Source organism: Scyliorhinus canicula, chromosome 4, assembly GCF_902713615.1.
Source record: "Scyliorhinus canicula chromosome 4, sScyCan1.1, whole genome shotgun sequence".
NCBI lineage: Eukaryota > Metazoa > Chordata > Chondrichthyes > Carcharhiniformes > Scyliorhinidae > Scyliorhinus > Scyliorhinus canicula.
Window position 1 is genome coordinate 147,435,837 of NC_052149.1, and position 12,632 is coordinate 147,448,468.

At 47.6% G+C, this 12,632-nt stretch overlaps 1 protein-coding gene across 2 annotated transcripts in view; it reads right to left on the bottom strand.

Annotated features, from left to right (window-relative positions):
* The window catches only part of LOC119965067 (janus kinase and microtubule-interacting protein 2-like), a 311,931-nt gene that overhangs the window by 131,060 nt on the left and 168,239 nt on the right, over positions 1-12,632 (bottom strand). For both annotated transcript variants that reach the window (XM_038795322.1, XM_038795323.1), the window contains one exon: positions 1,268-1,468. In XM_038795322.1, the coding sequence (XP_038651250.1) occupies positions 1,268-1,468 (201 nt within the window). The remainder of the gene's footprint in view (positions 1-1,267; positions 1,469-12,632) is intronic.

Consider the following 12,632-nt stretch of genomic DNA (forward strand, 5'->3'; position numbering starts at 1 on the left):
AGTACCTTTCAAGTCCTCAAGCACAACATACTCTCAAAGTACACCCACTCAGAGCAGCCACCCAGAGTGCGAGAGATTTTTCTAATTCTTTCATTACAATGCATGCAGTTTGACAGGCAACTTGTGCCCAACAAGTAGCAAATGAATAAAAAGCTTCACATTGCATCTTTTGGTGATGTCGACTGAGGTAGGATTGCAGGTCAGGACACAGGAAGAACCTCGCTTGCATTTCTTTGCATAGTGCCATGGGAAATTTACTTCTGTCTAAGTCGGCAAACAGAGCTCCATTTTAAAATCTCATCCAAAGATTGGCATGTCAAACAGAGCAGTTTCCCTTACTTCCACACTACACTGATCTGTCAGTCTAGATTACGAGTTTAAATCCACAACTCCGGGTACTACAAACTGAATTAATAGAAAACTGTGTAAATTAAAATGTGGTATTCCAAATCCACTGTCTTCCACAAATACAGAGATTTAGGTTCTCCCTATTTCACAATTTGAGCACATAGTCTACATTGACATTCCAGTGAAGTAGCGTAGGAGGGCTGCACTGTTGAGAATGGCGTTGTTTGAGTAAGCAATAGCCTGTGTCCCATGTCGAGTAGACATTAAAGACTTGTCCTGATCACAAGAGGAAATTCCCCAGTATCCTGCTCAACTTTCCAACCTCTCCTAAGGCTACCAAATGCAGATTAATTCGAGATTCAGTTCTTTATAATTCGTGGAATCCTGTTGAGTGCCATCAACGACCACAATCCCTCGAAATTGAGGATTACGTACGTCAGGCTTGGTGAGTATCCAGATGATTGCGGAGACCAATTCTGGGTCCACAAGTTCTTTCGCAGTGGGGGCATATTATTGCATTGGGAAGTGGAATTCATAGCCCCAGGTTGGCTTCCCTCTCCTTCCTCTGCCGCTACCGTTCTGCCTCACTGTCAAATCGCAGAGCCTCGAAGCGGCTTGCACTTTGATGGACCAGGTGAAGCCATGTCGAGCAGTCCATTGTCTCCCTGTCAGTGGTATTCATGCCTCTGTGCTTCAGGGTGGCCTTGAGCGTATCCCTATACCTTTTCTTTTGGCCGCCCTTAGAGCATTGGCCAATGGACCTGTTGAGCGCACAATGGCTATTGCATGCATAAGTGGCTGCACTTCAAAGCCTTTTGTAGCATACAGAACATTGAGAAGGTGTGAAACAAAAGCAAACTTTTCTTTCCTAAACAGTAGTTACTTTACTCAAAACCTTTGATATGTCTGTGCTACTTACCGGACTGCCTGGGCGATCTGTGCCCGGGATCTCTCGCTTCGGGCTGCTAATACCCATGTTGCATTCTGCTTCCTTCACCAGGAACAGTTGTTCATCGAGAGCCTCCTTCTGGAGTTGAAGCTTCTGTGCATTACCTGATTGCACCTCTAACTCCTTTTCCAGGGAAAAGATTGTGCGATCTTTAGCTTTAATCTCATCCATCTTGAAATACAAAGCAAAGTAAACAAGTAGTAAATACCATTGTGAGTGCAGAATCTCCCTCTGAAATCCTATCTATCACCCAAATTGAGGTATTGCATTGGTAATTTACCTCAACAAGTAAATTCAACACAACTTTTTTGAGGATTTAATTGTGAACATCTGCCCATTCCTGTCCAAGTTACATTTGCTTTATCAACAGAGGCAACTTTTATTTCAAGTTTGCTCTTATTAAGTTTTCCTTGCTAGACCACACAAATCTATTTGCACTGTCAGTGTAGAGTTTTGCCTCAGAACATACGGAAGAATCCATCAGTACATTTGAGTTGATGGTATGACTGTATTTCCTGGGCACAATATGTTGCTTGTTTATCCACAGAAGCTAGGGTCTGGCAGCGTGGGTAGCATTTCAAGGGTCCCATAAGTTGGATCATTGCTTTGAAGGGGTTAATGGGATGGATCTTTAGTTACTGCCTGGTAACAATCTAATCTTTTCAGGTCTGGTCTGTATTTGTGGGGGTATGTGGGTCTTGGAGGTGTACAGAAAAAGGTCTGGTGCCTCTTAACTTTCAGCAGAGTGTGTACCATATTTATTCTGAGTGACATATGGAACTATGCTCGCCTTTATAACAGAGAAATGCATCTTTTTCAAGTATAGGTAGGTCTACCAAGAAAGTCGAACAATGGACTACTCCAGACTATAACATAAAGCCTAAATCTTTCCAAGAGTAACCCATAAGGAAATGTGGAAGTTCTGAATTGCCTGTGGAGTTTACTGTGCCAACACATTACTTATTGAAAAAATATCTCTCATTCTATAATCAGCAATTCCACTTAAAGAGTATATTGAGTGGCAGTAAGTTCAGCAGGGTTTCCGACACAGGTATTTCACTTGAATCAAGATTAAATTTAAATAATAGAATACCTACAGTGTAGAAGGAGGCGATGCTAAATTGCCCATAGTGTCCAAAGGTTGGGTGAGGTTATGGGGATAGGGCAGGGGTTGGGGTAAAGTAGGGATGTCTCTCAGAGGGTTGGTGCAGGCTCGATGAGCTGAATGACCTTCTTCTGCACTGTAGGGACTTTATGATTCTACCTTTGGATGCTCACGGCAATTCAGCTTGGCTAATCCACCTAATCTACACATCTTTGAACTGTGGGAGGAAACCAGAGCACCGGGAGGAAACCCAAGCAGACGCAGGGAGAAAGTGCAAACTCCACAGTCATCCAAGACCGGAATTGAACCTGGCACTGTGAGGCAGCAGTATTAACCACTGCGCCACGTTAATGAAATGAAATACTCAACTTCAAATCTGAAGCAGAATAGATTTGGAGTATATTCAGTAGGTGTAAAATAATGGCAAATATATTTAACATTTGCCACAAATTGGCAATCAGAAACAATTTCCAGAAATGGAAATGCCACATTAGTTTAGCAGTGATTGCTTTTCTTTCAATTCAGCATACTGCATTTCCTGCTCATGATGCGGTCTCCTATATATTGGGAAGACCAAATTTAGACTAAGCTATTGCTTTGCTTAAGGCCTCCATTCAGTCTGCAAGTATGAGTCTGTACTTTCATTCACCTGCCATTTAATTCTCCAACCTTCCTCTATTCTGACCTTTGAATTCTCTGCCTGCTGCAATATTCCACTGGAGCGCAATGCAAGCTCGAGGAGCAGCATCTCATCTGTGGACTGGGCAATTTACAGCCTGTAAGATTCAACGCTGAGTTCAACAATTTTGGATTGTAACCTCCAAACATACAAACATCATTCTTACATTTGAATATACAAATTAGAAGCAAGAGTCGGCAATTTGGCCCCTTGAGCCTTCTCCACCTATTGATAAGGCCAAGGCTGATCAGATTGTGGCCTCCACTTTCTTACCTATCCCCTGTACCCTTTGACTCTCTGACAGTCAAGAATCTATCTGACATTCTCAAAAATATTCAGTGACCCTTCCTCCTCTGCTCTCTGGGGAAGAGGATTCCACAGATTAATAACCCTCTGACAGAACAGTGGTTGGATTCTCTGCCCCGCCGCACCACATTTCTATTTCACCCCATCGGCAGGATGCTCCGTTAGGCCAGCTGGTCAATGGGGTTTCCCATTGTGGGGCAGCCCCACGCCGTCAGGAATGCTCCGGGCTGCCGGCAAAGTGAAGCATCCCGCCGTCGGAGAATCCAGCCCCAGATTTCTCATCTAATCTTAAATGGAAGACCTTTATTTTTAAACTGTGTCCCCTCTGCTTCAGCATTCACCTTGTCAATTCCCCTCAGGGTTTATATATTTCAATAAGGTCACCTCTCATTCTTCTAAACTCCAATACAGGTCCAACCTCTTGGACCTTTCCTCGTAAGACAACCGCTTCATCCCAGGAATCAGTTGAGTGCACATTCTCTGCATTTACATTACACTCCATCAACACTTTTTTGCCCATTCACTAAAGCTGTCGCTATCCCTATGCAGACTCTTCATGTCCTCTTCACAACTGAGTCAACTACCTATCTTTGAGTCATCAGCTAGTTTAGCTATTGTACATTCAGCCTCTTCATCGAGGTCATTGATATCGATTAGAAATAGTTGAGGCCCCAACACTGACCCTTGTGCGACTCCACTGGCTTCATCTTACCAACTCAAAGATAGGAAAACAGGACCAGGATTAGGCCAGTCAGCCTATCGAGTCTGCTTCACCATTCAATATGATCATGACTGATCATTCACTTTAATGTCTTTTCCAACATTATCCCCATATTCCTTTACATCATTGGCAATTAGAAATTTGTCAGTCCCTGCTTTAAACATAAGGCGGATTTTCCGCAAAGATTTCTAAGTGTGGTAGCAAGCGGGAACTGGCGCAAGCAGCTCGATGCTCAGCCCGGCGATGCTATTCAACATTAAATGTTCCACTTAAAAAGGCCTCATGGGCTTCAAGCTGCAAATGAAGGCTCGCCAGCCAATTTGCCGGGACCGCAGGCGCCAACTCCCGCTAACAAGGTTGAGCAGCACTTAAATAGCACTTGCACAACCAACTCAACTCAGTTTGCAGCCATGGCACTGAGACGACCGGTCCCAAGGTTTGGAGACACACACCTGGGGAGGCCCCTAGATGTGGTTGAGGCCCCTAGATGCGGTTGAGGCCAAGAGATATCTCCTGTTCCCCGAGGGTCCCGGGGGGTGAGTTACAGGGCAGCCATTGCCAACGGGGACAAGTGACAGTGGCTGTCAGCTGAAGCAATGTGACCAGGAGGACTGGCCTCCAATGCCGCAATAAGGTCAACAACCTACACAAGGCAGCACGGCAGAGTTAGCCACCAACCGCCCCAAAATTACTCACCCCCAATGCAACCAACTCCCTGAACCCTCCATCTGCCCCCAACCCACCCTTCACCCACCCTCCTTTTATCCCAACCCTCCCATCACCCCAACCTTCCTTTCACACCCCCCTTCATCACAACTCTCCCATCACCCCAACCTCCCCTTCACACTCCCCACCCCTGTGAACCATGCATGCAATTGTATAAGGTGTTAGCGCGGCCACACCTGGAGTATTGTGTTCAGTTTTGGTCTCCTTACTTGAGAAAGGACGTACTGGCGCTGGAGGGTGTGCAGAGGAGATTCACTAGGTTAATCCCAAAGCTGAAGGGGTTGGATTATGAGGAGAGGTTGAGTAGACTGGGACTGTACTCATTGGAATTTAGAAGGATGAGGGGGGATCTTATAGAAACATTTAAAATTATGAAGGGAATAGATAGGATAGATAAGGGCAGGTTGTTTCCACTGGCGGGTGACAGCAGAACTAGGGGACATAGCCTCAAAATAAGGGGAAGTAGATTTAGGACTGAGTTTAGGAGGAACTTCTTCACCCAAGGGGTTGTGAATCTATGGAATTCCTTGCCCAGTGAAGCAGTTGAGGCTCCTTCATTACATGTTTTTAAGGTAAAGATAGATAGTTTTTTGAAGAATAAAGGGATTAAGGGTTATGGTGTTCGGGCCGGAAAGTGGAGCTGAGTCCACAAAAGATCAGCCATGATCTAATTGAATGGCGGAGCAGGCTCGAGGGGCCAGATGGCCTACTCCTGCTCCTAGTTCTTATGTTCTTATGTTCTTATGTGGCCAATGATGCCCTCTCTGTGTTTCTGCAGGTGAAGTTCTCCCACAATGATCAGGAGAGGGCAAAGACCGGCAGAAGGATGCCTGACATAAGAAGCCTCACAACCTCCAAGGAACAGGCACTGGAGGTTACGGGCCGAGGACAGAGAGGTCACCAATGCGGGGGTTGGCACATGCCGCAGGGATGAGGATCTACTGGGCCCCACCAAGAGGACTGTCACATGTGAGTTGTTATTGCCATGTAGACTGACCCATCGCTCCCACTGACCATGTGTTCACTCTCTCACAGGTCCATCAGCCGATAGCGCTGGCCCATCTGGGGTGGCCTAACCCCTGCCTCCTATGTGACCACCATGGAGGAGAGCTCCGAGGATGCAACCATCAATGCATCACAGCTGTCATCCCCACCCTCCACCAGTGCAGAGACACACACATGGTGGGCAACGTCAGTGGACAGGCTTCTGGGACACAATCTGTACCACACAGTCACTGATGCACATCACATGGAGGATGTAACATCCAGGAGAGACAGCAGTCGGAGGGCTGCTGGATCCCAGGAACCAGCTGGTACACAACCTGATGCTGAGCCTCTGGAACAGGTTGACCCGGAGCTGGTGGAAACATTATGACTGGCCGGGACATTCATTGAGAGATGTCAGTAACACTCCAGCTGGTACATAACCAATTGGAGGAGTCCCAGAGGATACAGGCACAGGAGATGTCATGGCAATGCACTTCACCGAGGCCAACACTGCGAGGGTGGCGACCGCAGTGGAGAACCTGGTGCACGACGTTGACAGCATGAATGAAGATGTCCAAGGCATTGATCAGTCGGTGATAGCCATGGCGGAGAGCCTTGGTAGGCTGTCTGACTCGATGGGGCATGTGCCCAGTACTAGGCTGACCTTGATGAGGTGCCACAGGTCAAATTCCTGCTCCCAATTGGGAATGGCCGAGGTGCTGCGGAGCTTGTCCCAGTCACTGAGGAGCATCACCGAGGGCGCAGACAGCATGGGGCAGGTCATGGAGAACCATGATGGCTGGCAGAGCCAGATGATGCAGGGGCAGTCGGGGCTCGAACCAGGTGCCTCTCCGTTCCGAGGTGATCGCCAGGGCCTATGGGCACTGACTGGGAGGAGGAGTGCTGGGTGGCAACCCAAAGCGATCCTATGACCTGGTGAAGGTAGCCACCAGATCCCTGAGTTCCACCCCTCTAATGAGGCCGTATCTCGCAGCCAGCACCAAGAACAGGGCTGCACATGTGCCACTGGCAAGTGCGCTGGGGGCCCTCCGGCCCCAGAGCCCCCAGAGGTTGCCCTGCGAGTGGCATTGAAGGCCACAGAATGTGGAAGCAGCTGGCTGCCTCCACCTCTGATATGCATCCTGGGGGATACACCGAGACTTAGCACCAGAGCTAGGAAGGGCAAGCACATTGAGGATCACCGAGTGCAATGGGGGGTGGGTGGGATAAGGAGTGGAGTGTCCATTAAGAAGAGGGGGAGTGCCACTGTGAGGTGTTGGGAGGACAAGGGAGGGTGTGGATAGTGGGGCGACACCATCAGGATTGGGGGCAGTGGTGTACACTTGTACGAGGAACAGTAAAATACCCTCACCATAACCAGGATGGCGCCTCTGGCTCTTTGTTCCGTGCTGAGGGCCAACCACCAATCACATGACCCATCCCCCAGACATGGCTACTCCCTCCACAACCCCCTTACGTGCCCTACCCAACACGCCCTGCCCATGCACACCTGACCGTAGGCCTGTGCCCCGGGCCCATCCTCTGGGGGATTCAAGGTTGGCTGCTGCTTCTGTGGTGCTGCCTCCAACAGTGTTCAAGCACAGTGTCCATGCATCACGGTGTGATTGAAATGCTGGGCAATGAGCCCCACATGTTACATGGACCCGCCCAACCATGTGGATCCACTTAGGATTTGTGAAGTGCGTACTTAACTACAATTGCCAATTCCTAACCCCCCCACTGATACAGGGGCAGCATGCCTATTGCCCCCGGGATTACTGCCCGTGAGAGAAATGGCTACTCAGCTCCTTGGCTCCCCACAGCAGCCCATCCACCAGGTTCACGAATGGAAAAGCGTACGAATTGGTACCAGCGTGACCACTTGCTGGGGAGGTTGCTGAATCACGGGAGGCCATTGGATGTTGGGTGACTCCCATTAATATGTATGGAATGCTTAAGTGGTGATAATTGGTTTATCGCCAGGCTACGGCAGGATCCCAATTGCTCATATCGGAGCCGGCCGGTTGCAACGCAAACATTCTCATTTGTGTCCTCTGGTTCTAGACTCCCCAACTAGGGCAAACATCTTACTTGCATCTTTCTATTCCTTTCAGTGTTTTGTAGGTTTCAACAAGATCACCTCTTATTCTGAAACTCTAGAGCATACAGGGCAAGTTTGCCCAAACTCTCTTCATAAGACTGTCCCACCATCCCTGCAACAAGTCTGGTGAACTTTTGTTGCACTTTCTCTGTGACAATAATATCATTCCTGATGTAAGGAGACCAAAACTGCACTCAGCACTCCAAGTGCAGTCTAAACAAGGTGTGATGCAATTGAAGCAAGACTTTGCTAATCCTGTCCTCAAACCTTCTTGCAATATCTACTAACACGCTATTAGCATGCCAAATGAGTTGCTGCGCCTACATTTTAGCTTTCAGTATCTTACTGACGAGAACACCCATGCCCCTTTATACATGCATACTTTCTAATCTCTCACCATTTAAGAAATACTCTGCATATCTGTTCCTCTCGCCAAAGTGGATAACCTCACATTTTTCCACATTATGTTCCATCTGCCATGTCCTTGTGCACTCATTAAGACTGTCCGAATGAAAATATAACTTTTGGTCCCCACATCCAAATCATTGACATACTTTTTAAAAAAAAATAAAATTTAGATTACCCAATTATTTTTTCCAATTAAGGGGCAATTTAGCGTGGCCAATCCACCTACTCTGCACATTTTTGGGTTGTGGGGGCGAAACCCACGCAGACACGGGGAGAATGTGCAAACTCCACACGGACAGTGACCCAGAGCCGGGATCGAACCTGGGACCTCAGCGCTGTGAGGCGGTTGTGCTCACCACTAGGCCACCGTGCTGCCCTCCAAATCATTGACATACTTTGTGAACAAATGAATGACCTATATATCCATACTCTGTTCCTGTTAGTTAACCAATCCCCTGTCAATGTTAATATGTAACTCCCTTTACCATGACCTCGGGCGGGATTCTCTGACACCCGCCGGGTCGGAGAATCGCCGGGGGGGGGGGGGGGGGGGGGGGGGGCATGAATCCTGCCCCTGCCGGCTGCCAAATTCTCCGGCACAGGAGATTCGGTGGGGGTAGAAATCACGCCTCACTGGTCGGAGGCCGCTCGCAGCGCCTCCCGCCCAACCCCACACCCCCCCCCCCCCCCCCCCCCACGGCTATTCTCCGACCTGCGATGGGCCGAAGTCCCGCCCGTTCTTTGCCAGTCCCGTTGGCGGAAATTAGACTAGGTCCCTTACTGGCAGGACCTGGCGGCACGGGCGGGCTCTGGGGTGATGCCCCCATGGTAGCCTGGCACGCGATCGGGGCCCACAGACCCGCGGCGGGCCTGTGCCGTGAGGGCACTCTTTTCCTACGTGCCGGCCATGTCAGCCTCCGCGATGGCCGATGCGTAGGTGAACACGCCCCCCCTGTGCATGTGCAGGGATGACATCAGCAGCTGCTGACGCTCCCGCGCAGACCCGCGCCGGCCAGCTGAGTCCCTTCGGCCCCGGCTGGCGTGGCGCCAAACGCCTTCCACGCCGATGGGGTGCAAACCACTCCGGCACCGGCCTTGCCCCTGAAGGTGCTGCGGATTCCGCACCTTTGGGGCGGGCCAATGCCGGAGTGGTTCACGCCACTCCGTCCCACCGAGACCCCCCCCCCGCCCCGCTGGGTACAGGAGATTCCCGCCCCTCCTATTTTCTGCTGTATCCTTGATGTGGTACCTTGTCGCGTGCCTTTTGGAAATCTAAATCCACAACATCTACATGCTCCCCTTTATCTATTTCTATTACTTCCTGAACAAACTCTGATAAATTAGTCAAACATGATTCTTTTCACAAAACCATGTTGACTTCCTGCGTATTAAAACTTTCTAAATGTCCTGCTATGACCTCATTATTGATAAGTTATTGCATTTTCCCTGACAGATGTTTGGCTAACTAGCCTGTATTTTCCTGTTTTCCGTCCCCATTTTTGTTTTATTTTTCTTGTTTCTCCCTTATTGCCTTTCTTTGCTTTCAGACGGTTATTCGGGATCCTGCCATTCACACCTCTTCTAATCGCATCTTTTCTATGTTTACATGTACCATTACCACTCATTTGGCCTTGCACCATGAATCCTTTTGTCATTTAATTTCTCTTGACCTTCTCACTCACACACCTGTCTTTCGCTCTTCTTCCCACGCTCCCTTTTTTCACTTGATCAAGACTGATTACATTTCTCTCATTTTTCCCAAGGACAGTGTTAACTCTGTTTCACTCTCCACACAAAACCGCCTGACCTATTGAGTATTTGCTGATTTCTCAGTGTTCTTTTCCAAATTTCCAACAAGTATTTTGCATTTCTAATTTTCAGGGAAAGATGTGTCATTGGCACAGACAAGAGGAAGCTGCAACTGATTGCATTCTATAACTCATCAGGGAAAACATTTTACAAGGTCCACCAATCACCTCAAATTCTTAACCTCAAGATTACTGTAAGTGTGATCTGTAAATGTTTATCAAGTTTTGCCGTTAATCCCAATTAAGCTGCTATTCTGGTGAATGTTTCATGCTTTGTTGTCTAGTACCTTGCTCCTTGATCAGTATTCATCTATTAGCCCAAATAGCAATGCAGCACGCTATAAGACTATGTGGAGCAGCGTAGCTGAGCCAATGCCCATCCTACCAAATGCCCAGGCACAAAACGTCCAGTGAGCAGAAAAAGAGTTTGATGTTCTTTTGATTGACATGAAAGCTCTGAAGCAAATTATAACACCTCCCACATTCACCACAAATGAGAGGGAGTGGCGCTGGGTCTTCCACATCTACAAGACTCAGTATTACACCCACTTACCCATCAAACACAACTTGGCTTTTTCCATATTTAGATATTCAAATTGGATTAATTTCTGATGAGTGATTTCTTTACTCTTAAAATTTTTGACCCGGCTTGTAGAGTTGTGCTGATAAAGGTGTACCTAAATAGGGCACTCTACCTGGCTTTGTCTACACAGGGCATTGAAGCAGATTAACACCTGTGCAAAATAAATGTACATAGCAATGTATTATGTTTTAATGACACACTCTCATGTTAAAATTACCAATTTGCATTTCTGCCCTTATAAACTAAGGTCATTATTGGGCAAGTTGTCAATCTGTGAGGAAAACAAAGGCATAAATAAATTATGTCCCAGGTCTGGTCTCTGGGCATTATGAAATAGTGGAGGATAATAGAGTAAAGTAAACATATGCAGCACTGTCATCCATCACTTTGTTTGAAGATCAAGATCAGCATAAACAATAATGTTAAAGGTGAAGTTAGCAATAGAATATTCAAGCAACTGTCAAGTTTCTGTACATTCTGCCACATGTATAAACAGCACAGAAAAACAGGACCACCTGGAAAGTCATAATGTCCCCAGGTCAATTTTGTTTCAGTCAGTTCTTGAAGGAGGTGAATCTTTGTGTGCTTTCTCACCCTCAATAAATTGCAACTGTGTGTCTTGACATGTTATTGAAAAAAATACATCACCAACGTTTACATGGATAGAAAAACAACTTGTCACTTTTCTTCTTGAGTCAATCCATCATCAGTGACAGTGATGGAAGAAACCCTCAATGGTCTAGTTTTAAGATTACCTTTTGGAAAAACTGAAGCACAACTGGCTGCGCTAAGTGAAGGTCAATAGTTGTAAAGGAATTTCACATTGATCACAGGGCAGCCCCAATGGTTAACGTAGAGATTTGTACCTCCCTGTTTCGAACAACGTAACTGTTATTCAATAATTCTTTTCATCTTTTGTTGTGGTATTACATACAGCGATTAAATCCATTACTTAGTCAAGACTGAAGACCCACCCGCTCCCCCCCCGTACAACAAACATTGATTCCTCAATTTAATATCTATATGGAACAGTTAAAATTTTGAGAGTGCAACTTGTACTTGATTATCAGATCAGCTATTGTTGCTTAATGTGGAGTAGTTTCTATCACAAGGTACATGATGCCTTGTGTGTGGTTCTGGCAGGGGACACCACGCTAGCAAACAAAGGTTGACTCGTGAACGGGAGTGTGGTGAGTGGAGGAGCTGCAGTCATTGGAACCTGGTCGAGCAGGTTTTAATGGACTAGCGAGACGTGAATGGTGGGGGGAGAGGATTGATACTGGGTGAGGTTTGCAAGAGGAAGTGGATGGGAGGATTCTGGGGATGGGGGGTAGGGGGGGTCGACAGTAACAAAAGGATGGGGTGGGTCCAGCTGGATGGGTAGTGGCTGGGGTAATGGTGATGGCAGATAGGAGGCAGGAAAGGGGCGGGAAGTGCGAGAGACCCCCGGTCAGAATGGTGACGAAGAACTTGAGGAGTTAGGGGGACTGGTGAAAAGAGAGAGAGATTTTGTGCATTTGAAGAGTTTAAAAGCCGATGTGGTGATGCTGCAAGAGACCCATCTGAGGGTGAAGTATCCGATGAGGCTTGGGATGGGTTGGGTGAACCAGGTGTTTCATTCGGGGTTGAAAGCAGGGCTGGGTGGGAGGAGGGGGGGTGTGATCTTGGTGGGCAAGAGGGTGAGGCTGCGGATGGAGAAGGTGTTAGCAGATCAGGGGCATGTGGGGATTCACCGTGGAGATTTCTACACCCGAGGAACCGGGAGTATTTGTTTTTTTCCCCCCGGTGCATAAGGTGTTCAAGGATTGACGTTTTTGTGGTAGTGAAGGTGATGTTGGCTGGAGTTAAGAGTTTTCGGCAATTGTCATCTTGGATCACACTCCGCATTGGATGGAATTGGTACTAGTGAAG